Raw genomic sequence first — 24,340 nt, forward strand, 5'->3', positions numbered from 1 at the left:
TTGAAGTACTTGGTATGAAAAAGTTGGGCCGCCCTGCTTTAGATGTATTGTTAAAAAGCTTTGGAAGCTGCTTGCAATCTTTTTGGCTGACATGCAGAAATAGTAAGGAACAGAACTTATGAATCATAAAAAATGACACTGCAGAGAATGATGGAACTGGTGACTCAGTCTACCAAGATTTTTCTTCTAAATGATACTATTTACATATTTTATGTATTCCACTGCTGTGATCATAATTTTCAGTTGCCACTAGTGGACAACAGGCACAAACGGAGCTTTTAAGAGAGAGAACTCTATTGTGAACTATACTAAAGCACACATACCGAAAGAAGTCAAAGCTCAAGATGATTTTCAAAAGTGTCAAGGTATTAAAGTAACATAAAACAGTTGAAGTGCCATTCAGTTAAACATTTTTAGCCAACTGTTGTTGTCTGTAGCAGGGATGCTTGATGGATTTGATTTCTGTGAAGTGACCTAATCTGTACTTCCCAGCCAACGTTACGTGGATTGAAAGACACATTTCACACATATCCAAATTTGTGATGCAGCTCTCAGCTCAAAAAGAAACGTACCAAAATGTGTCAGTGCATATTTTAGGATCAAATATGTTTAGAAATGTGTACATTGTGATCAAATATATATTTATTTATTTTCATGTGGATTTTTTTAAAGCGGAGATTAATGTGGAAATTTTTATTACTACTATTAACTGAATTTATATTCCGCCGTATACCCAGAGGTCTCAGAGCAGTTCACAGAACAAAATCAAAATACAAAACCACAAAATATATAATCAAAATAAAAACAACCCAATAACCACCCAACGCCAAAAAAACACCCCCATTTTAAAAGTGCATGGGATGTCAATCAAATCAACTGAAGGCCTGGTTAAAAATGAACATTTTTGCCTGGCACCTAAAGGTGTATAATGAAGGCGCCAGGCGAACTCCCCTGGGAAGAGCATTCCACAGATGGGGAGCCACTGCAGAGAAGGCCCGTTCTTGTGTTGCCACCCTCCAAACTTCTCAAGGAGGAAGCGCACAGAGGGCCTCAGAAGATGATCTCAGGGTCCAGGTAGCTTCATATGGAAAGTGGCGATCCTTGAGGTATTGCGGTCCTGAGCCGTTTAAGGCTTTATAGGTCAAAACCAGCACTTTGAATTGGGCCCGGAAACTAATTGGTGTCCTGTTGCAATCGGACCAGATTATAGAGCAAAAGGGAGTTATGAACACAAGTGCAATGGAGAGATCAGAAACAGACTGGATCTGTCCCTTTAACTACCTGTAGTTAATGTAGCTGCAATAAAACGCGTTTGCTCAACCTTTTGGAAAGTATCATCAAATACAGCTCAGGTGAAGCGTTTTAACTGATATACTTGCACACTTAATTACATTTCCAAGTGACACCCCCCCCATGCATACTACAGAACCTTGCACAAGAATTAAGTGATGGGTCTCCCAGGTTTCCTTCCCCATCACAAGCAACAGATATCGCCATGCTGACTTGGGGACAGTATTCCCTAGGATCACTGGCTCACCTTTACTAAAGCCCTGCAAATATTAAATCAGAAGGTGGTACCAGCCATAGTATATACACCTCACTCCTTCAGAATACTCTGATGGCTTTCATTATCAATGGAGACATTTTAAACATATTACTGAACTGAACGGCACCAAGGATGTGGCACAATCAATATGAGAGATAAAGAAATACTCATTCAGATTGGTTGAGAACCCTACTGATACATTTCTTTACATTGCTTTTGATGACACATGAAGACCTTTTCATTCACTTGGGTGTTTTCAATCAAGGAGGTAAATTTTGTTTTAAGGAACTTTTTGGTTTTAATTTTTGTTGCCTTACTGTTTACTTTTTTAAAAAAAATAGACTTTTTAGACTGGTTTGTTGATAGGCAGCCTCTACTGGGAATGAATAGTTCAATATATATTTTAGTCAGTGTCACTCCTCAATCTATTCTGTCATGTTTTCTGCATCCCCCCCCAAAAAATGCTTCTCAAAATTCAGAAGTGTGCAGTCGAAATCCACATAACAGTCTAGGAAGTACAAATTGTGTTGATTTGCTTAAAAAGGCACATCAAACTAAATTCTCCGACATTTCTATCCTCTACAGCAGGGGTCAGCAACCTAAGGCCCATGGGCCAGAAGTGGCTCGTGGAGGTCATTTGACCGGCCCAAGAGCCACCCCTGAACTGAGCCACCGACGCAGCACGGCATGGAGACTCGCTTCTGCGGCACCAAAAACTGGGTCTGCGCAGACACAGATGCCGAAAATCACGTCTGCGCAGATGTCAAAAATCACACGCGATCTGGCCCACGGAGGGATCTCTGCGGGACCGATCCAGCCCAGGCAAGATAAACCTTGCTGACCCCTGCTCTACAGAGCAAAAGCAAATGAAGGAGCCCCTCATTGGTATAAGCAGGAAGTGATGTTCTGCCTCGGCCAACCAAAACAAGAAGACACCCAACTCAATGCAAGTTAATAACTGGCCTTGCAGGACATCAATTAGGTTGGTTTTCTTAGTGTTCCATAGTATATCTGACACCTTCTTAACTTCTAAACATCCAACTTAGTCTGAGTGAACCCACTGAAGTCTACTCCAAGTATGATTAATGGACTTCATCCATATTCCATAATTTTTTATTACGGGAATGAAGTAGCTTTACATTTTAGTAGGGTTTTCATGTGATTTGCCTTTTAATGAAGCTGCTTGTTATTTATATACACTGATCAAAAGACAAATTACTTTGGGGGAAAATGGTACCATAAGCATTTTGCCAGTCCCATTTTTAATAGCTTTACAAATGTTTGGAAATGGCTTCTCTTCCCAATATTAAAAAGCTGCATTGTACATTCTTTAAAACTGCATCGTGCTATATATACATTTATATATATGCATGCACATTTTTATATGACCAGCCTGACCCAGTCATGAGCTGTTCCCTACTGTATGCACCACACACTTGTTTCTGGCAGCTATCCTGCTCAAAAGGACCAAGTAAAGAGTACCACCTAGTGGTCGGATGCGAAACTGTGATACAACACTGAAAAAGAAAGGGGGGGGGGAGGAAGAGAAGTCAAGTACTTTCCTATCCAGCCTCTTAAAAGTTTGTAAGAGATTTACCAAGAACACCAAAAGTGTAAACCGTAGGCTCACTTCAAAAGTTTATTCAAAGAAGTCTCATTTCTCAAAAATGCTCTTTCCCAAAACAGATCAGGGGGAGGAGAAATATAAGGAAATAAACTGAATGTTCTATACACAAGTATTTCACCAACATCCTTGTAAAAATGTGAACAAACAACAAATACAGCAATCACTGCTCGTCAATGAATATGGCACAATGTATTATTTCTAGGTTTTGATGTATTTATCTTCTGTGAGGGCTCTTTTCAATGCTTGTTTTAAAGAACCTAATTTTAGGTTGACTAACCAAGTGGTAGACTCCACTCTTTCAGGACTGCTAATGCCAGCAAGTTCTTTAACGGGGATAATGTGCCAGATCACTGGAGCCAAGCTCTACCTTCTCCCTGAAAAGCAGCCCCTTCTGCTCAGAAACTTAAGCAAACAGTTCCCTAAAACAACTTGGGAAGTTTCTTGTATTGAGGAAAGGAATACCTGTAACCCTGGAAGGCAAGTGGGAAAGGTATGTGATGGGAAAATTAGGCGTTTGCAAAACTGAAACTCTGGCCTGGTTAGCAACTATCCTAGATGCATATCAAATTTGTTAAAAGAAATATATGCACTAAAGCAGGAAACAAATACATATAAATTTTCAAGATCTTGTTGTTCTGCTGTTTAAAGTTACAAGTCTAGAAAACTCTACCTCTTGGACCCAAATTATACTAATCTAGTTTGGCTTTGCATTTTAAACACAGGCATCACTGTTTGTATTATCTGAAAACGGTTCTATCACATAGTTTTTGATGGCAGGCAAGACAACGTCATTTTCTCTTGTTGCCTCTCCATTTCCAGGTTCAGTTGGCTCACTTTCCACTGAAACAGGGATCACTTCATGCAACAGGAAACAGTCGTCATTCAGCACCTCCTCTGAGGTCATTCGATTGTTAAAGCAGAGGAGTTTCGTGAGCAGAGATTTAACTTTAGTGTCCTTAAAAAGAAAGAAAGAAAAAAGTATTATTATTTGAGGTCACCAACCCGCCCAAGTCCTGTGACGTGTGCAGATAATTCATATTTATTTTAGAAATACTTATATTCTGCCTTTTAAAAAAAACACAACTCCAGGTGGCTTACAGTAATAAAAATATCAAATTGCATATGCCTAGAAACAGTACATAAAACTGTGGTCCAGGGGAAAGAGCATTAACATAAGAATCCCAGAATTCAGGAAAAAGTAGGAAAATCAGCAAAATCAACACTTTGTAAGGCACCCAAGACGCAGAAGCAACCACCCCTTTCTTCCATGAGCCTGGATTGGAAGTTACCTGTCCCCTTTCTTTCTCCACCAAGGAAGAGATGGGTAGCTTCTTACCTGCAAGCTGGGTTTATACCAGGAGGATGGGCGTGATCACTGCTAGCAGACACACTTATGGAACTATCATCCATATGTACTGTTAGAAAGCGAAGTGCTTAGCAATCCTTAGCACCTTCAAGACAGCAGCAGAGATTACTACTATAATTACACTGAGGGTTGCCCAGTTGACAGTGACCCATGACGGGGCCTTCTCAGTGGTGGTCCCCTATTTGTGGAATGCCTTCCCTTAGTGAGCTGAGTCCTCAGTATTCACTTTCAGAGGAAAAATAAAAACATTCCTGTTTGCACAGGCATCAATTTCATCTTCCCTGAGTCAGTGTACAGGCATGTCTGATATTCAGATTACTTAGCCTTACTTTACCATTAATTACACTTGCCTACCATTCATAATACTTTCCAAATGATACGTTTCCATTTTCCTGACGATCAGGGACCGCATTCCTTCTTCTTTACACCAACAATTGTTGCACTTTGATCTTGCACCCAGATGTTTTAAATATTTAAAGATGCATCATTTAGTATTAACTAAACAAAGTGATTTAGGCAGTTCTGCACTATTATTTGAAATAGTTCGTGTAGGTAAGAAAACAAACATACCATATAGTGGCCATCTACTTCCGGAGTTCCATCTCTCTTTATTTTAAACTCCTGTTTTCCAAGAACCAGCTATAAATTTTAAAAGATGACAAAATTAGCTCAAACATCAATTCTAGAAAACCAAATTATGTTAGCCCATTCTATTCTGACAGTCACTTCCAGTTTAAAGAGGGACAAAAAAAGGTAAGCAAAGCACAGTTCACTGTATATTTACCGCCCCCCCCCCCGCCCCACATTACAGCTCTTTGTTCTGCTGACCTAAAATTTATGCGTCCTTGACAAAAATAATCACTGCACAAAACCAGATATACAGTGGACCCTCGGGTTACGTTACCTTCAGGTAATGTAACTTTCGGGTTGCGGACGCAGCAAATCCGGAAGTGTATACTCCCGGGTTTCATCACATGTGCATGCACAGAAGCACTCTATCACGCTACGCATGTGAGCAGAAGTGGCACCTCTAGATGCAGACTTTTTGGGGTACATACAGACCCCCGGAATGAATTAAGTACGTATCTGGAGGGTCCACTGTACATTTGACTATTGTCTCAAATAAGTAAAATATGTAACCTGCAACATCCATTATATTTCACACAAAGTCTAGATTTCTTAATGAGTCCCTACATACTAACGGTGAACTCAAAAGTGGAAGCCATGACTGTTTAAAATGGTATTTAATACTGCTTTAAATGTTTAAGTGTAGATGGGGCCTTGATAAGGGGCACCATTCAAAGATGGAATATTCATCCCCTACAGTCTGAAAAGGCACAGCCTACTCTGCCATTTCATTTTGTTGCATGCGTAAAGCTGATCACACTTCATATTCATATCCATTCCCAAATTCAGAGAACAATCTGACAACCTCTTTAAGAAAGCCAAATGGGGGGAAATGAGAGCCCCTGGCTAAAATCTGTAGATGATCGAAGGGGCAAAACAAAGACTAATAAATGTAGATCTACTTTCACACTTGAACAGTTATGGCAATTCTGCTCACAGCTTCGCTTGCAACTTTAGGGAACACAATAATTCAGCCTGCATTACATTACTAAGGCTTTGCATTTATAAATGAAGAGCTACATACCCAGTAAAGGAGGCAACCAAAAGCATACATATCTGAAGCGGGAGAAGGTGGTTGTCCCTGCCTTACTTCAGGAGAAATTAAGTTCAAGCCATTCAGGAGCACAGAGTTCATTGAAGCACGCTGACTCTAAAAATTAAAACGCCACAGCTCGGAATTACAATTGAACGTTGCCTATAAAACAGATGATCTATGCTAGCGTAGGCAACAGGCCTGAAAATCATCCTACCTCCTGAATTGAGAGAGGAAGCAATGCATCTATTGCAATAGCCACCTTTCCATTCTCAGTGCAGTGGCACTTTGGGCACTGAACACATATATGCCACTAACTCTCTCTGGCAATTAGTTAACAAGCCAGTAACCCCCTTATAGCACCAGGAGAAAGGGTATGTGTCTGTATAATGCATACTGTCTAGTCGTGTTCTGTGTTTAACATGGTATGAGTTAGCACCTCCTTCCTCCATTCTTTACCAGAGAGAGCCAAAGCTCTGCTAAGTGGAGGGCTACTGGCACTTCAATGGGTGTGTGGCTGGCCCTAACCCTGTGGAACTCCTTGCCAATGTGGGTTCAGCAGGAGTCATCGCTGCTTGTTTTTAGACACCTTCTAAAAACGCTATTACTCAGACAAGCCTTTCGAACTTGAGTTACTATCCCGACCAGCTATGTGATGTTTTTGTTTTTAGTCTGCAAACTGCTGTGTAATATTTTATGAGAAACGCCTGTACATCTTCCTCAGGCCAGCTCACATTACCAGACAAGTGTGTTATAGAAGCTGCACATTTAACTCTTCTAGGAATGCAAGAAGAGAGGGAGATTCTGGTAGCAGCATTCTAGAGGACAGGTCAAAGTCAATTGCTTCCAGCACCGCCACACACACACATATATTTATACTTCATTTTTTGTTTACATTGTTTTAAGATTTGCCCCCCCCCCCCGCAAAAGAAAATCCAATTGGAAAACCACTATATTTTGCATGTGCTCAAAAGCAGAGGAACTGCATTAATTAGCAACAAGGAAGAAGTTCATTTGTTTATATTTAAAGGATAGCTTCCTTACCGCTGATTTGGTGAAGTCAAAGTCTCCAACAATTCCTTGCTCTCTGTTTACAGCAAATACGTTGTTTTTATGCAGGGATCCGTGGATTATACCAGCTTTGTGCAGCGTATGCAGACCACGAGCTACTCCTTTCATCACCTTCAAAGTTTCCTAGTTAAAAATCATAAGAGATGAACCTCAAGAGTCCCATTAGTCTTTCAGACACAAACTCCACTGGAAGTTGGGTACAAAGCCACTTATGAAACTCCTTGCAATGTGGCTGTAAGTCAGGATTAATCTTCAATAAATGAGTTACTCCAGATTGAGGAAAAATGTCTTGCCTACAATTGTTTTAAGCAACTGCTAAATTCAGAATGGTCTGAAAAACATCAGAGAGCATGCAGCAAAGCCCACAACAACAAAAATGAAGCATAGGTACATGGGGGCATTAGTGACCACTGAATGGGACCTTTTGGCCAAAATGCAAAGGGTTTTATGCATTTGGATCCTTGGTGTTACATTTATGTTATAAATCTTTGCTGTACCAGGACTATAGCAATTCATTTCATTTTTTCCGATACCAATTTGTTTATCATTGTAGAACTCATTAACAAATTATAGAGAAGAGGTGACAGTTTAACCAGAGTCTCCTGTAGTAAACTGTACTGCAACCGGAATCAGACTGTCACTTAATATAAAAGGTAAAGGGGACCCCCGATCGTTAGGTCCAGTCACGGACGACTCTGGGGTTGCAGCGCTCATCTAGCTTTACTGGCCAAGGGAGCCAGCATACAGCTTCTGGGTCATGTGGCCAGCATGACTAAGACGCTTCTGGCAAACCAGAGCAGCGCACCGAAACGCCGTTTACCTTCCGGCTGGAGCAGTACCTATTTATCTACTTGCACTTTGACGTGCTTTCGAACTGCTAGGTGGGCAGGAGCTGGGACCAAGCAACGGGAGCTCACTCTGTCGCGGGGATTCAAACCGCCGACCTTCTGATCAGCAAGCCCTAGGCTCAGTGGTTTAGACCACAGCGCCACCCGGGTCCATCACTTAATATACAGTATATTAAAATATGGCAAATAAGTATGTTGTTTTTTGAAAGAAACTGGGGTGGGAGGACAAACAGAGCATTGAAGCAAAAAATGAAGCACTAAATGCCCTGGTTTTGAAAAGCTGGATTCACCGCATACCATAATGGAACAGTTTATAGTAAGAATTGAGTTAATCAGCATCTTAATGAATAGGGGGGTTTTCTTTCTCTCTTTCCACCCTACTCCCACCCGATCACATTACTTACTTCTGGAGTTAAAGGTGCGGTAGTCTGCAATATGCCCAGGCTTGCTTCAGCATAATATGGGACCATCAGGTATGCCAGAGGATCAGACTTAATGGACACAAAAAGTAGTATGTATGTGTATATCATATATCAAATTACTGCAACATTTCTACAATTACTTAACACATACTGCAATCAATCAATCTATCTATCTATCTCAAAGTATATATGTACCTTTATTCATCATAGAAAGACTTACTGATTAAAAGTATTAGGTTAGAAGATTTCTTAAAAAAAAAAATGACTGTATGGACAGTTTATAACTTGCCTTGCATAAAAATAGAAACATCAGCTGCATCAAACCAGATTCTTCCTTCAGTTCTCTCCAGAGTCTGTGATACTTTGCTGCTCTTTCTATCACTTCGGCTTCAGTATTCATATCCACAGCATATCCCTAAGGTGGTTAAAAAAAAGTTGGCTATGAATTGGATAGGTATACTTTGAAATAATATTTTTCTCATTTTAAAAAGTCCCTAAAAAGTGTACGAACAACTTGTACACTGCATTTGAGATGCAATGCATATACCTACTTCTTACTTTGTGAACGTTAAAAGCTGTGGGGCTATAAAATATCAAGACGGCTGCAATTTCCTTGTAGCATCTATTGTATTCTGCTTTGTGATTTATTTTACTTAGTTCTTTTATTTGTGAATCACTTCCCAAGAGACATCACGAAGCAAATTACAATATTACATGCATATATAAAAACAAGTATAAATACACAAACAGTTTAAAACAATAATGGCACATACATCAAATCCATTCAAATCCAAGACAAATACCAACTGAGATTAGTGTTATGTTCATCCCATTTCACAGTGATGGTGCCGGGCAAACCTAGGAACCAGTTAAAATAATAGGACTGGAAAGGATTTTTATCTGTCCAGAAGGACTTGCTGTAATTCAGACAACTATATGAATAGCTTCTGTATATGAAACTAAGAACTGAGACTTTCCTCCCCAATCCCAAAAAGTTCCTAAGTTGTATGAAAATGAGCTTTCTAATAGGTTGGTTGTAACTAAGCCTAACTCTCCATAAACTAGACTTAAAAGGCTGATTTCTTCAAACTCAAAGATCAAGGCTCCAAAAATCCCCAAGTGCTTAGCTGCTCAGGCACAAAATCACATTCTAGAGACCTGAAATGTGTTTCTTCGGCTTAGCAGAGGACCAACAAGCACCCAGATGTTTAATAATGACATCTCAAAACCTGAAAGCTTTCCAGTTTAGTCAATGACTTGCCTCTTATTACTAGCTTTTTATAAAGTGAACTTGAAAGTATACCTTTAAGAGAACCTTCTGCCCTTGAACTTCTGAGCAAACCAGAGGACGTTTGGTGCTCAGTTCTCTCATTGGTTCGGCATCTAGAAGATCACGCTCCAAACTGACTGTCAGAAGTCCTCCTGAGTTCTGAACAAACAGGATTTGCCAATCACTTATAAATCCCAACACTGCACAAAATATAAATATGTGTAGATCACAGAATAGAGCCACATTATCTATAGGTAATAAACAAGGTGGGGAACCTGTATCCTCGGGCCTGGAGCTCTCCTGCCCAAGGCTCCACAACCATCTTGGAGCAGGAATCTTGCAGCATTGTTTAGGGGGAAAGGTAGCCATATCTCTTTATTTCCCAACCCTCCTGAAACTTTCCTTGTTGTGCTATAAAGGTCTCAGGTTTGAAGCAAGAGGGAAGGTTTCTGGAGAAGAGAAAAAGGGGTTTCTCCACATAGAAGTGAGCTTTTGACCTCGTGGAGGGTGGCACTCCCCTCAATCCTGTTGGGTACACTAAATGGGTATCCACCGTATACTATAAGCTGTTCTTGGTCAAAACAGGCCAATGCCCTCCTTTTCTTTCCTGTCAACTAACACCATAATTCCACTGGTCTTGGAAACCACTGAGCCTAGGTTCTTGTAATGCAGCAGTGGCAGGGGCGGGGGGGGGGGTTGGGGGCTGGGGGCTGTTTGTCTTTTCATTTACAAACTAAGGCTCCCATGAATGTGCAGAAACCACTTCCTATTTTGGGCTGGTGCATTTCTCTGCCAAGTTGACAGCACATCGAAGTATCCCCCCCGACCATCCCAATTTTGTTATTTTTAAAAAACAAGATGTGAAGATCTTAGCACAATGGTACCCTTTCTCTTCCACCCAGAAGCTGCTGTGATCTTAAAACAGGATAAACAAGGCCCGCCATTTTACCCTTTCGGTCTAACAGGAAATCACGTTATTGGCTTTACTGCCAGCAAAACAAGGTGACCATGAACAGCAACAGAACCATCAGGCAAATTTTTGAGAACTAATGGATAAAGGATAAGAAGCACCCTGGAGACGGCCTGGTCACAAGGAATGGCAGGCCAGGCAGATGGCTAATATATAAAAATAATGCAGAACTTAACAATCATAACCTAGAACAGGCGTCAACAACCTTTTCAGAACCAGCAGGCACATTCTGTGCCTCAAATTTGTAACAAAATGTCCATGAGGGACATGACCTAACACAGATTGAGGGGGTATAAAACCATTGCTGTTTCCTCTCTTGGCCTCCACCCTCAATATTTAGCATGGCAAGTAAGCTATGTCCTACTGGTCATGATTGCAGAGGTCACATAATAGTTATTCCCTGCACACACCCATACGATGCTGTTACAGTCAATAGCAGGAGGCATTTCCCAGTAGCAAAAATAATAATAATAGAGGTGGGCCACACTGCACTCTCTTTTGTGTTCAAATGTCTCATATGCTTCACATATAAACAGCACCACATCCACCTCTCCATTTCTATCCCACAACTACATCTCTCCCTCTTTTTCAGAGACCACACATCTCTACATTCCTCCTCTCTCCCACACAAAGAATACTTGAGTACCTGCCCTGCATTCAGAAAAGCTTCTCCACTCCCACCAATCCAGAACAAGACACGAATGCCAACAACCAGGCACCCACAGGCACCAAGCTGGTAATTCCTTATCGATATCCACTGGGAGTTTTCTCAATATATATACCAATATATTCTTACCATATATTGTAGAATTCCTGCTTCAGGATGAAGAAGCGGTAGCTCAGGGAACCATTTCTGTACCAACTGATTGAGCTTCTCCTAAATTAAGAGATAAATTTTTGCAATACCCATCTCAGCATGAAAACAGAACACAGCAATATGTTGGGAACTAGATTAACCTGTGGCACACAAGTAGCAAATTTGCAAATGAAGAAGTGATTCACAGATAAGCATCAGTACGTAATTAGATTCCTCTTCACATGGTACTGCTGGATTTATACTCGTTCCCCAATGCAGAAGTCATACACTTTATGATACAGAAGACACAGCTACTCCATTGAACACAAAGTAAACGCCCTCCACTCACTCCTACTGAAGGTGTTATCCCACGTCTGTGCCCCCCCCCCGAATCATCTTCCTGTACTTGTCATTTGCAGCCATGAGATTTACTCCCGAGTAAGAGACTAAAAGTCCAAGGGAACACACCAGAGTTGACTGGTTGCCATTTCTAGCTCTGCATTTTACACACCCCTCTACCTTGCCTCCAGCCACCTTTTTTAAAAGCCAGCAATCCTTTTTTTTCCCCTGGTGAGAGGCAACTTGTGCAACTGATACACCGGGGGGGGGGGGAGCAGTATGAGAGGCATGGGGGGTGGCTTGTGCATTCTGGGCTCTGAATTGCTGGGACGATCTTTGCACGCCTTGGCTCTTTGCCTCTTTACAGCACTCTACACCCTTTATCCTCCTCAGCTGCTGCCTGGAGATAGTTCAGTTTTTGTTTCTCCTGCACAACACATCTCCCTCCCCCCACCCCCAGCAAACCTTTCCACAGTAATGTCGTTCCTTGGATTTCGAACGCCTTGGTACCCGAATGTTTTGGCTCCCAAACACCGCAAACCCAGAAGTGAGTGTTCTGGTTTGCGAACATTCTTTAGAACCCAAACGTCCGGCGCAGCTTCCAATTGGCTGCAGGAGCTTCCTGAAGCCAAGCAGAAGCCGCACTTTGGTTTCCAAACATTTTGGAAGTCCAACGGATTCCGTTTGACTTCCAAGGTACAACTGTATGGGATTTGCCATGCACGGCATAGTCACAAGGGAGTAAAGCTGACCCAGGGAAAACCACATCAAAACACAGCATTTCAGTAGAAACTACAATATAACCTGTGTACATGGATTCAAAGAACAGGGATGAGAATACATTGAAGCCAGAGTAAGCCATAAAAGGGACATGCCCTTGGTTTTTGATAAGAGAAGTTTATAACCATTTTTCCACTCGTGATAGCTTTTTAAATTTACAAGTTGCGTGCGTAAGCATGCCTTCACTAGATTCAGAAATGATCATCCTCTTCATCCTACTCAGTAAGAATATATGCAATTCATTCTGAAAAATCAAAAGTTTATTCAATGTAATTACTTGTTTCAATGGTGCTTATTCAAATGAACACTTACGTATTCTTCTTGTTCCTTGTATATTTCCTCAAATACATTATTTCTTAGTCCAGTTATTTCTTCTTTTATTTTTGCCATTTTGGGCTCGCTGTCATCATCAGACTAAAAGGTAGAAATGTAAAATCATCACCTCAGAGGATTAAGGTATTATTGTATCAGGTAATATTATACATTGAGAATAACTACTGGTTTTCAGTAACACATTCTAGGCCTGAGCCACTGGGTGTACTTTCCTGCTTTCCATCTGTTAGGTTAATACCCTTTCTTACTCCTTGAAAGTGGTGTGGAGACAAAATTAAAATGCCACAGTTGGAAAGGGCACCGGGACTCAATTCTATGGCCGAACTGTCACCAATGTCTTCTTCTCAGAAATAACAACTTATTCACGAGGATTAATAAATGTTTTCATATGCCTGGGCTAATTCACAAAACTATCAGCCATTTCTTCAGTTGGCCAGGAAAGAAACAGCTCACTGAGTTCAGCTTGGGAGCCAAGCTACTGAAAGCTGGGGAGGGAGAATCTGACTTCTCAGAATGAGTTGGCCACCCTGATACAAAGCAACCCAGAAGGTTGTCCTGGGTTTGGATTACTGCTGTTGTTTAATTGAAAGGCTACTTGTCCCTAACAAAGTAAGCTGCAAATTTATAAACTCTGTGAAAGAGGTGGGTCCCTCCCACAAACAAAACACCTTAACTGTCAAAGGCCAGGGTAAAGACTTGCATCTTCAGCCTACAGCAAAATCCGTACAATAAAGAATCTGGAGACAGTTCTGTGGGTGGAGAGCTCCGCAACGCAGGTACTGCCATAGAGAAACTCCTCACACAGGAAGCCATTCCTGAGAACTCCCAAGAGGGTGCCTTCTGCAGATCATAACACCCAAGAAGCTCGGAAGGGATGCAGGCAGCCTTCCAAACACTGAAAGGCATAGTGCCTCTGGTCATGGAAGCAGTATGTGCTCCATCATCACTAGCAGCCATTGATATCCTGAGGAGAGCACATGCTAGGATAGTGTGAAATCAGTATAGTGCGCAAGCACACACACACAGAAGGAAAATCTGATATCCCGTTGTTTTATAGGCCCATTATTGCACAAGCTCACTGCTGACATCCCACCCACTCAGCAATGAGAGAAACACTGTCTGATCTACATAGTTTTAATCTACTTTTCCTTCGGATTTTATTTGCCTTAAGTTTTACGTGAATAAATTACATCTTTGTTCAAAAATGAGATTCCTCAAATGCCAGATAGTACCAGCTTTTCCCACATACTCAATCCATTTTTTTTCCTAACGGACGGTAGGGGCAGAATGCTCTCCCTCGTCCACTAGTTCTATCTTTCAGAAAAGCCTTTTAAAAACAGCACTTATTTCCATACTTCTTCCAAGTTGTTTTTTTCAACCAGCTTCCACCTCAGCTGAGCCTTCAGCTTTTTCACTCTCTTCTTAATCTGTAGCAAAACGTCAACGTTGGGACTTGTCTCCAGCCACTCCACTATCTGCTTTTTGAACTAATGTGTAAAACAAAAAACACAAAGAAAACATGGAAGTGAAAGAACAGCGTTTTCATTGCTCAAATTAGTTTCAAGGAAGACTGCTATTTGCACACATTAGACTCATCTTTATCTCTTAAATAGCAACAGAGTCTTCAGCAGCGATAAAACAATATCTAGTTTAGAGGAATCTATTAATGGGTCATTTTATAATTACAAGCCAATTTTTCATGGACAAAACAGTATCACCAAAAAGCTTTCCTAAAGTTTCAAGACATGGTCTGCTTTAATTCTGAGAATACAAAAATATAACCAAGTATGACAAACTGACCTCGATGCTGTCCAGATACTTGTGATATATAACGCTTAAGAGATTGCTTTCTTGGTTGATCTTCTGCATAACTTCACTGTACACGTTCAAGATTATTTTTTTATCTGCTTCATCTAGCTCCTAAATGGAATCAGACACAAACATACAGATAACATACCTGCAGCTAGATGAAGGTTGAGGATTTCAACACCTATAGGCAAGGAGGCTATTCTTAATGGGAAAGCTTATCAGTTTTTATTTGTAACATAAGTAGAGGCTACCAAGCAGTTTAAATTAATGTAGTTTGACATTTCCACGGGACACAACCTCCACCCCAATGTTCAGCAGCTCTGGTGTGGTGAGTTTGTCAAATGATTCAATCAGGAATAATCGTGGACTCCTGTTTTGCAGCAGACTGCAGTAAAAGGACCACAAGTTGAACTGCAAATTGAACCATTGGCTGAACTGTAAATCAGAGGTTTGCTGCTTTTTATCTTGGCTTCTTCTACCTGGAACAGTCAACAATGTATTAAAAACCAAGTGCAGAGTACATGTCAAAAAAAATTAAGAGTTTGTGTATTTTACTATTGTCTTTGGGTATGTTGTGTTCTGCTGCCCCTCAACAGTCACTTTTAAGTCCAGCCACCTTTTGATTTGAAATTATGTATGGAGCCATGAAAAATATTTTCAGAGAAGGAAGAAATAACGCTGAGCAAAGTTAAGCAGCTTTTCAAATGCACGTTCCATATAAAGCAACACTATTCAAATAGAAGGCAACTGAGCTCTGATGTGTATTAGGATGTGAATCCAATTAATTTCTGCAATTGCTGATCCAGCAAGCAACAACAGCATGGAGGCCTACTTGCATTAAGTGGTCTTCCCTAGCTGGATCAAGGCACTTGGCTCCTGGAGATAATGGGGCACTATGCAGCTTACTCTGGGGTAGGGATGTCTGAGAATGTCACAGCACTCACTATAATTATTTTCTTAGTCTGCAAACATGTAAATTATTGTTACTTTCTGCATTGGTTCTTACACTTCCCCTCTCCACTGAAATGCGTCGAAATTGGTTATATAATTAAACAGTTTAGTTTTGGCCATAGACAAACAATATACATTTGCAAGACACACAATATACATTTCAGTGGAAGCTGAACTGCAGCCGAACAGAAATGGCAATGATTGCGTGGACAGGCGGAGTCTCCCCAACCCCAGGTGACCCCCAGGTGGAATAATGACTCAAGACACTATGTTATGGGATTAAAATTGGCCACAGCTTTATTAAGACTTCAGATGTAGGGTATATCTTGGCTTAGGCATTGAGCGTTTATCCCTCCCAGTCCCGGGCCAGGGAGCTGGGGAACATCAGGGTTATCCAGAATGAGTGGGGATTGGGCTGGCTCTGGAGAACATCTGTTCAAGCAGAGAGCCCACCCCGCATTTCGCCGTAGTCGCAGGGGAGAGCAATGACAACCTATTGGCCAATGCCTCCCCTCAAACAACCCCTTTAACGGGGAACCCTGGGATCACCGCTGGGGGGAGCGTGGGTCACCGCTTCACGCCCCCAATGGCAATGACTGTGATTACCCCAGGCAGGGCGGAAATCACTGCCTCATTACATCCCCACAATGGGGGTTAGTCACAGCCTCACCTGCCAGGCTCAGAAGATGAGCATGGCAAGGTGCATTCATACACTGAAGCAAATTATTCAAACCCTTATGATGGTCTCGGGGTAGATGGAGAAAAAGACCTTGCTACTTCTTTAGCTGCAAGGGAGACAAGGGACAAGGGAGAAAATGGGCCTGGAGAAATTAGTGACTATCAAATTCAATTCCACCCCCATCCATTTAGGCCCCAAGCTGAAGGGGAGAAGAAAGCTGCTGGCTTCAATTCAGGGACAAACTAGTTAACTAAACACAGGAAAGATGGCAACTCGCAACTCCCACCCCTTCTCAAAGTGAGATTTTAGCTTACAGGCCACCATGTTAAATTAACTGGTAGATTTGTGACTATGGTCTTTCAGTATTTGACTAGGACTGAGGAATTTTGTTGCAGGAAATCCTGCTTCTAACATTCCACTGGAAATTTCAGACATGGCTTTTATCCAAAAGACATGAAGCCACTACAAAAGTGCTGTAACAGAAGAAAGCTAACTTACAGTTAGAAAAATGCTCAATTCTTGAGAAATGTTCAACTCGGCATTCTTGAGAACTTCATCCATGTTGTCACGTACATCCTCAAATTTCAAAAGTATGCCTGACGTCATGTCAAAGAACTTGGAAGGTAAATAGTTAAGAGAAAAAAGGAGTTATCTATACAAATATTAACAGTGTTGGCAAAGTAAATAATGGACCCCAAAATGTGGAACGCCCTCCCTATAGAGGTGTGTCAGATGCTGTCCCTTTAAAGCTTTAGGCAGTCATACGTTTCCTGCTTCTTTACTGAAAACTTCGAGTCAACAGCACTTTTATTTGTGAATTTTAATAATGTATGTGCCGTCCTGTTGCACATACTTTCTACTGCTGCTTAGTGCTAAAGAACATGAGATTGTAGAAGGTGCATGAACGATATTATATTTAGTGATTTTGTTATAAATTGTCCTGATGCTGCAGAACAGAAGGAAAGCACACTCCGGTCTCTGTCACCAGCCGGGGAACAAAAGATGACTGGGAGAGCTGCCTCCCAGGAAGAAAGGAATGGAAAAAGGGAGGTCAGTCTGACCCCATCCATCGCCCAGAGAAGCAGCAGTTGCAGGAGGCTTGCCTCTCTCCCCTTCCTGCCAAAGAGAATATTCTGCTCCAATGCTTGTTTTCCTCTACCCTCCACATTTATATTTCCTTTTGCCTCAGTCTAAATTGTGAGCATGCAGGCAGGAACAGTATTGGATTTTTTAAAAGCTCTATAAAGAACTTATATGGGCTTAGAAGTGATCATTAATCATTATCATCACTGAATGCAACAAGCTGCCCCAGAAATTTTTTTTTGGAAGGATGATTATATAAAAGTGGATCACGCAGTCAAAGGTTACGGAGCAAAGACTGTAATAGGAGCTTCCCTAGTCATCAAATTCAGAGTGGTGAAAGAATGTTCTATCAGCTGCTCCAATGCGTATGCTACATCACACGAATGCTATGTTCCCACTTCACCTTTCAAGTTCCTAGAAAGCTTCCCAAGTATAACCCAACAGTGTATCCACTTAATGATAAACACGGTTTCGTTTCATATTTTAACACAAAAATCTGCCCAAAGTAAGAGCCAAAACAATAGCAGAAAGGGAAATGGCCAAGTATCCATTCGTCAGAGTAACCCTTCCCATGTTCCATTACCAAAAAAAACCCAGAATCATTGGCCAGCAAATCTCAATTTAGATAGCTAATGTCAAAGGGCCAAGTTACACGTTATTGTTGGAGCTCCACATTTGAACCTCCCAATGTGACCCCCCACACACACACCAAAAAAGCAATGACAAAAGGTCCTTATCTGGGTTAAAGTCAGAGTGTAGGAAAAGCCCAATATTCTTCCCCACCCTACCATATAGGCTTGATCCAAATCCCTGTCCAAGAGATATCATTAACCATAGAAGGGAAAACTTGCAGAGCCACGAATTGTCCCCCCCCCCCCCGCAGCTAAATGTAGTCACTCAGCCACGGCTTTTACAAAATAAAGTAATACCTGGAGACCTTCCAGCAACACAACATGCAGTTGGGACCAAAATCATGATCTGAACTTTGCTTTTTTATTATTTCTACCCCCACCTTCCCTTTAATAGCCCTGTGAGGTAGTTTAGGCTGACAGATGGTGGCTGGCCCAAGTTCACCCGGTGAATTTCATGGTTGAGTAGGAATTAGAATCCTGGTCGCCTAGATCCTAGTCTAACATTATACCCACTACAAGGGTGGGCAGCTGTTTTTCTGCCCAAGGGTCATGTTCCCTCAAGGTAATCTGTCAGGGACTGTATAGGGTTGATAAGGAAGGAGCCAAAAAGCAATTCTCTCTTTTTTCACACATGTGAAATCAAGGCCTGTCTTAAGTCAAAGTAACATTGTCTTTACCTGGATTATCCTGCTGAAACAGGTCACCAAATTTTGCAGAGATGCATCTGTGGCATTTCTGACACTACTGAATTCCTCCAACTTAATGTTTTTCCACTCAGCAAATTTCTCAAAAGCTCCTTCAGAACTCTCTACTTCATAAACCTGACCATATACGACTTCCAAGGAATCCTGCAATTTCTGTGGAATATAAAAGTAAAGAACAGGAGGATTGGGGAGCAGAGACTGAAAGTAGGAGAAGACTATATTGAATAAAGAAAGCTATATACTATAAAATGAAACAAAGACACCTTGGGCCTTGGGGACTTTGTTATATGAGCATTTCTCTAATGGTTCTTGGGGAGGAGGGAACCAGCTTAGTCTGTGCTCTCCCCCCCCAACTGTCCCTGGACTTCCAAGTGTACCAAGCGACCTGAAGAAAACTGGGTTCACTTGTAATGCAACACGGTCCTTAAATTAAAAGGCTGGAACAAGTCCCCAAGATATGAAAACATGTCAAAGTATCTAAGCAAAATGGCCACGAGAGAGGAAGGATGGAGATGGAACATTTCTAACAGCCCAAATCTCTGGTCCCCAATCTGATGCCCAAAGACACCATGCTACCTTTGAACACACAACCCTGACAACAGCGAAGGACCCCTGCTATAAAAAAATTTAAAAAATAACCGAGTAATTTTGGAACTGCGGTAAATACATATTTTACAAAGCAGTAGGGAGAGAAATTTGGGCACATCCTAGGAAGGAAAAAAATAGTGAAAATTGCTGTCCTGAAGTATGTTTTTATACATCCTGCAACATAAAAGTGATTTCAAATGCCCATTTCCAAGAGTTGATGCAACAGGGTTTTTTGGCAGGGGGGCATTGTTGCTGAGAGTGCTGCAAACTGCCCGCTATGTCTTGGGGTTCAAACTGTCATAAACACCAGACTTATAAATCATTGATTTATCATAGAATAAAATTCTATCACTGAATTTTATAAAGGCTTGTCAGACACACAGTAAAATGTATGTTTGCTGCAGCTCAGCAAAGTGTTTGTAGGCTGCCACCTCGTGGGCATAGATTAACATAACATTTGCTGTACTGTACCGCACTAGAGAAAAAATTCCTCATCGGCTATGCCAGATGCAGTGACCTTTGTGTAACTCAAATGAATGCAGAAATGTTTTAAGAGACTACGATATGCTGAGTAAAAGACACTACCTATTTTATAAATGGGACGCGGGTGGTGCTGTGGGTTAAGCCACAGAGCCTAGAGCTTGCCGATCAGAAGGTTGGTGGTTCGAATCCCTGCAACGGGGTGAGCTCCCGCTGCTCAGTCCCTGTTCCTGCCAACCTAGCAGTTCGAAAGCACGAAGTGCAAGTAGGTAAATAGGTACCACTCCAGTGGGAAGGTAAACGGCGTTGCCGTGCGCTGCTCTGGTTCGCCAGAAGCGGCTTAGTCATGCTGGCCACATGACCCGGAAGCTGTACGCCGGCTCCCTCGGCCAATAAAGCAAGATGAGCACCGCAACCCCAGAGTCGCCCGCGACTGGACCTAATAGTCAGGGGTCCCTTTACCAATTTTATAGATAGGCACAAAGCATACAATTGGTTCATGTCTCATCCTACACATCTATTTCACAGAGCGCCTAGACTGGTTAACAGCATGTAACATTTCACATGAAGTTCTACTTTATGTATATTTTCTAGCCTTTGTGGACTAAGCGTTGGGGAACAGGAATAAGTAACACCCTCTGCTTCCACCATTCTCCAGTAAGACACCAGACACAGCAGAATGTGATATCAATATACCTTCAGAAGCAAGGAAATGTTCGATAGGATGTCCTATCATGTTACCATGTAGGGACATTACCAGCATAACACTGTTTTGACACAAGGTGGCCGACTTTAAAAAAACAAAATAGTGCACAGATAGGATATGCATGCAGCTCTGTTCCCAACCTGCAATGTTTCCAAGCGCTCTGAAAGGGGTAAATCATCCACTTCCATAATATATTCTTGCACTGTAGAATACAGGTTCTGCTGGACTTCATTTCTACGTTGAATCAAGCTCTGCACTTCGTCCTGTGTTGAAGGGAAAAGCAAGGTCAGGAATAAACCCCCCGAAACTCTTAATTCACTCACAAGGCAATAGACTACTGAGTATGTGGTGAGCCAAATCATGCAAAAATTAACTTTCATGCAATCTTGCATTTGAACTGTAAAGTACACACTAAACATCTAAGAGCATTGTTCTCTTTCTGGAAGCACACTTGCTGCATTTTGTTCAAGTGCACCATCTTTCCCAGACTGAACTCAGGGGAAACTACATCTGGGCAATCAACAACCAAAGCCGGCTGTCCCCAATGTGAATTTGCTAGAAACAAATTACATCCCTATCCTTCCTCGTCCCATGAAAGAAGTTATTACAATGTTTTCAAAACTGATTCTGGTGTATGTATGGCAAAGCCATGAGGGAACAAACTATCCCAGTAGTAGTCACCTAGAGAAGAAAGCACAATTAACTGCATGCCATCTAGCCTCAGGAGGCTGCCATTTGCATCCTGGGAGAGGATTTTTTTAAAAGGAAGAAGTATGGGAGCTAGGTTAGGGAGTAGTAAACGATCCAATCCCATGTGCCTGTAATCTGCCATCATTGTGGCTTCTTACATGTGCATGGTATCGCCTTCACAGGTAAGGCTAATTGTTCTTTTCAATGGTTAAGATGGTCTTTACTTTAGAAACTGTGTTTTCTGTGTAGCTCAGTTTTCTAGAGAGGGATCCATCTGAGAATGCTCTAATTTACCTCCACCTAACTAAACCAACCCCTTCATGGATCACTGCCTTGCCGTGGCGAAGGGGCTTGAAGAACTCAGAGAAGCTATGAACTATGCCGAGCAGGGCACCCAAGATGAACAGGTCATAGTGGAGAGTTTTGACCAAACGTGATCCACCTGGAGGAGGAACCGGCAAGCCACTCCAGTATCCCTGCCAAGAAAACTCCATGGACAAAGACAACAGGCATATAAAAGTTATGATGCTGGAAGATGAGCCCCTCAGGTCGGAAGGCGTCCAACATGCTACTGGGGAAGAGCGGAGGACAAGTACAAGTAGATCCAGAGCTGATGAAGCGGCTGGGCTAAAGCCGAAAGGACGTTCAGTTGCGGATATGCCTGGAAGCGAAAGGAAAGTCCAATGCTGTAAAGAAAAATATTGCATAGGAACCTGGAATGTAAGAACCATGAATCTGGGTAAGTTGGATGTGGTCAAAAATGAGATGGCAAGAATAAATATTGACATCCTGGGCATCAGTGAACTAAAATGGACAGGAATGGGCGAATTCAGTTCGGATGACCATCATATCTACTACTGTGGGCAAGAAACCCGGAAAAGAAATGGAGTGGCCCTCATAGTCAACAAAAGAGTGGTGAAAGCAGTACTGGGATGCAATCTCAAAAATGATAGAATGATCTCGATACGAATCCAAGGCAGACCTTTTAACATAACAGTAATCCAAGTTTATGCACCAACTACTGGTGCTGAAGAAACTGAAATTGACCAATTCTATGAAGACTTACAACACCTTATAGAAGCGACACCAAAGAAGGATGTTCTTCTCATTATAGGGGATTGGAATGCTAAAGTAGGGAATCAAGAGATAAAAGGAACAACGGGCAAGTTTGGCCTTGGAGAGCAAAATGAAGCAGGGCAAAGGCTAATAGAGTTCTGTCAAGAGAACAAGCTGGTCATCACAAACACGCTTTTCCAACAACACAAGAGACGACTCTACACGTGGACATCACCAGATGGGCAGCATCGAAATCAGATTGATTATATTCTCTGCAGCCAAAGATGGAGAAGCTCAATACAGTCAGCAAAAACAAGACCTGGAGCTGACTGTGGCTCGGATCATCAGCTTCTTATAGCAAAATTCAAGCTTAAACTGAAGAAAGTAGGAAAAACCACTGGGCCGGTAAGATACAATCTAAATCAAATCCCTTATGAATACACAGTGGAAGTGAGGAACAGGTTTAAGGATTTAGATTTGCTGGACAGAGTGCCTGAAGAACTATGGATGGAGGCTCGCAACATTATACAGGAGGCAGCAACGAAAACCATCCCAATGAAAAGGAAATGCAAGAAAGCAAAGTGGCTGTCCAATGAGGCCTTACAAATAGCGGGGGAGAGAAGGCAAGCAAAATGCGAGGGAGATAGAGAAAGATACAGGAAATTGAATGCAGATTTCCAAAAAATAGCAAGGAGAGATAAGAAGGCCTTTTTAAACGAGCAATGCAAAGAAATAGAGGAAAACAACAGAATGGGAAGAACCAGAGATCTGTTCAAGAAAATTGGAGATATGAAAGGAACATTTCGTTCAAAGATTGCCATAATAAAGGACAAAAGTGGTAAGGACCTAACAGAAGCAGAAGACATCAAGAAGAGGTGGCAAGAATACACAGAGGAATTATACCAGAAAGAAATGGATGCCTCGTACACCCCAGGTAGTGGGGTTGCTGACCTTGAGCCAGACATCCTGGAGAGTGAAGTCAAATGGGCCTTAGAAAGCACTGCAAATAACAAGGCCAGTGGAAGTGATGGTATTCCAGCTGAACTATTTAAAATTTTAAAAGATGATGCTGTTAAGGTGCTACACTCAATATGCCAGCAAGTTTGGAAAACTCAGCAGTGGCCAGAGGATTGGAGAAGATCAGTCTACATCCCAATCCCAAAGAAGGGCAGTGCTAAAGAATGCTCCAACTACCGCACAATTGCACTCATTTCACACGCTAGCAAGGTTATGCTTAAAATTCTACAAGGAAGGCTCAAGCAGTATGTGGACCGAGAACTCCCAGAAGTGCAAGCTGGATTTAGAAGAGGCAGAGGAACCAGAGACCAAATTGCAAACATGCGCTGGATTATGGAGAAAGCCAGAGAGTTCCAGAAAGACATCTACTTCTGCTTCATTGACTATGCAAAAGCCTTTGACTGTGTCGACCACAGCAAACTATGGCAAGTTCTTAAAGAAATGGGAGTGCCTGATCACCTCATCTGTCTCCTGAGAAATCTCTATGTGGGACAAGAAGCTACAGTTAGAACTGGATATGGAACAACTGATTGGTTCAAAATTGGGAAAGGAGTACGACAAGGCTGTATATTGTCTCCCTGGTTATTTAACTTATATGCAGAATTCATCATGCGAAAGGCTGGGCTGGATGAATCCCTAGCCGGAATTAAGATTGCTGGAAGAAATATCAACAACCTCAGATATGCAGATGACACAACCTTGATGGCAGAAAGTGAGGAGGAATTAAAGAACCTTTTATTGAGGGTAAAAGAGGAGAGCGCAAAATATGGTCTGAAGCTCAACATCAAAAAAACGAAGATCATGGCCACTGGTCCCATCACCTCCTGGCAAATAGAAGGAGAAGAAATGGAGGCAGTGAGAGATTTTACTTTCTTGGGCTCCATGATCACTGCAGATGGTGACAGCAGCCACGAAAT

The 24,340-nt window shown here is 41.8% G+C and overlaps 1 protein-coding gene across 10 annotated transcripts in view; it reads right to left on the reverse strand.

Annotated features, from left to right (window-relative positions):
• Positions 1–3,171: 3,171 nt before the first annotated feature.
• Positions 3,172–24,340, reverse strand: part of STK31 (serine/threonine kinase 31) — a 42,105-nt gene continuing 20,936 nt past the window's right edge. For all 10 annotated transcript variants that reach the window (XM_083578526.1, XM_083578530.1, XM_083578524.1 and 7 more), the window contains 14 exons: positions 20,801–20,923; positions 18,860–19,039; positions 16,966–17,082; positions 14,829–14,948; positions 14,384–14,515; positions 13,008–13,109; positions 11,577–11,657; positions 9,844–9,969; positions 8,830–8,955; positions 8,523–8,609; positions 7,244–7,393; positions 6,191–6,316; positions 5,110–5,178; positions 3,172–4,128 (listed from right to left, as the gene is read on the reverse strand). In XM_083578526.1, the coding sequence (XP_083434652.1) occupies positions 3,886–4,128; positions 5,110–5,178; positions 6,191–6,316; positions 7,244–7,393; positions 8,523–8,609; positions 8,830–8,955; positions 9,844–9,969; positions 11,577–11,657; positions 13,008–13,109; positions 14,384–14,515; positions 14,829–14,948; positions 16,966–17,082; positions 18,860–19,039; positions 20,801–20,923 (1,782 nt within the window). In that variant the 3' untranslated portion in view covers positions 3,172–3,885. The remainder of the gene's footprint in view (positions 4,129–5,109; positions 5,179–6,190; positions 6,317–7,243; positions 7,394–8,522; positions 8,610–8,829; positions 8,956–9,843; positions 9,970–11,576; positions 11,658–13,007; positions 13,110–14,383; positions 14,516–14,828; positions 14,949–16,965; positions 17,083–18,859; positions 19,040–20,800; positions 20,924–24,340) is intronic.

This window comes from Podarcis filfolensis (assembly GCF_964270895.1).
Source record: "Podarcis filfolensis genome assembly, chromosome: 12".
Taxonomy (NCBI): domain Eukaryota; kingdom Metazoa; phylum Chordata; class Lepidosauria; order Squamata; family Lacertidae; genus Podarcis; species Podarcis filfolensis.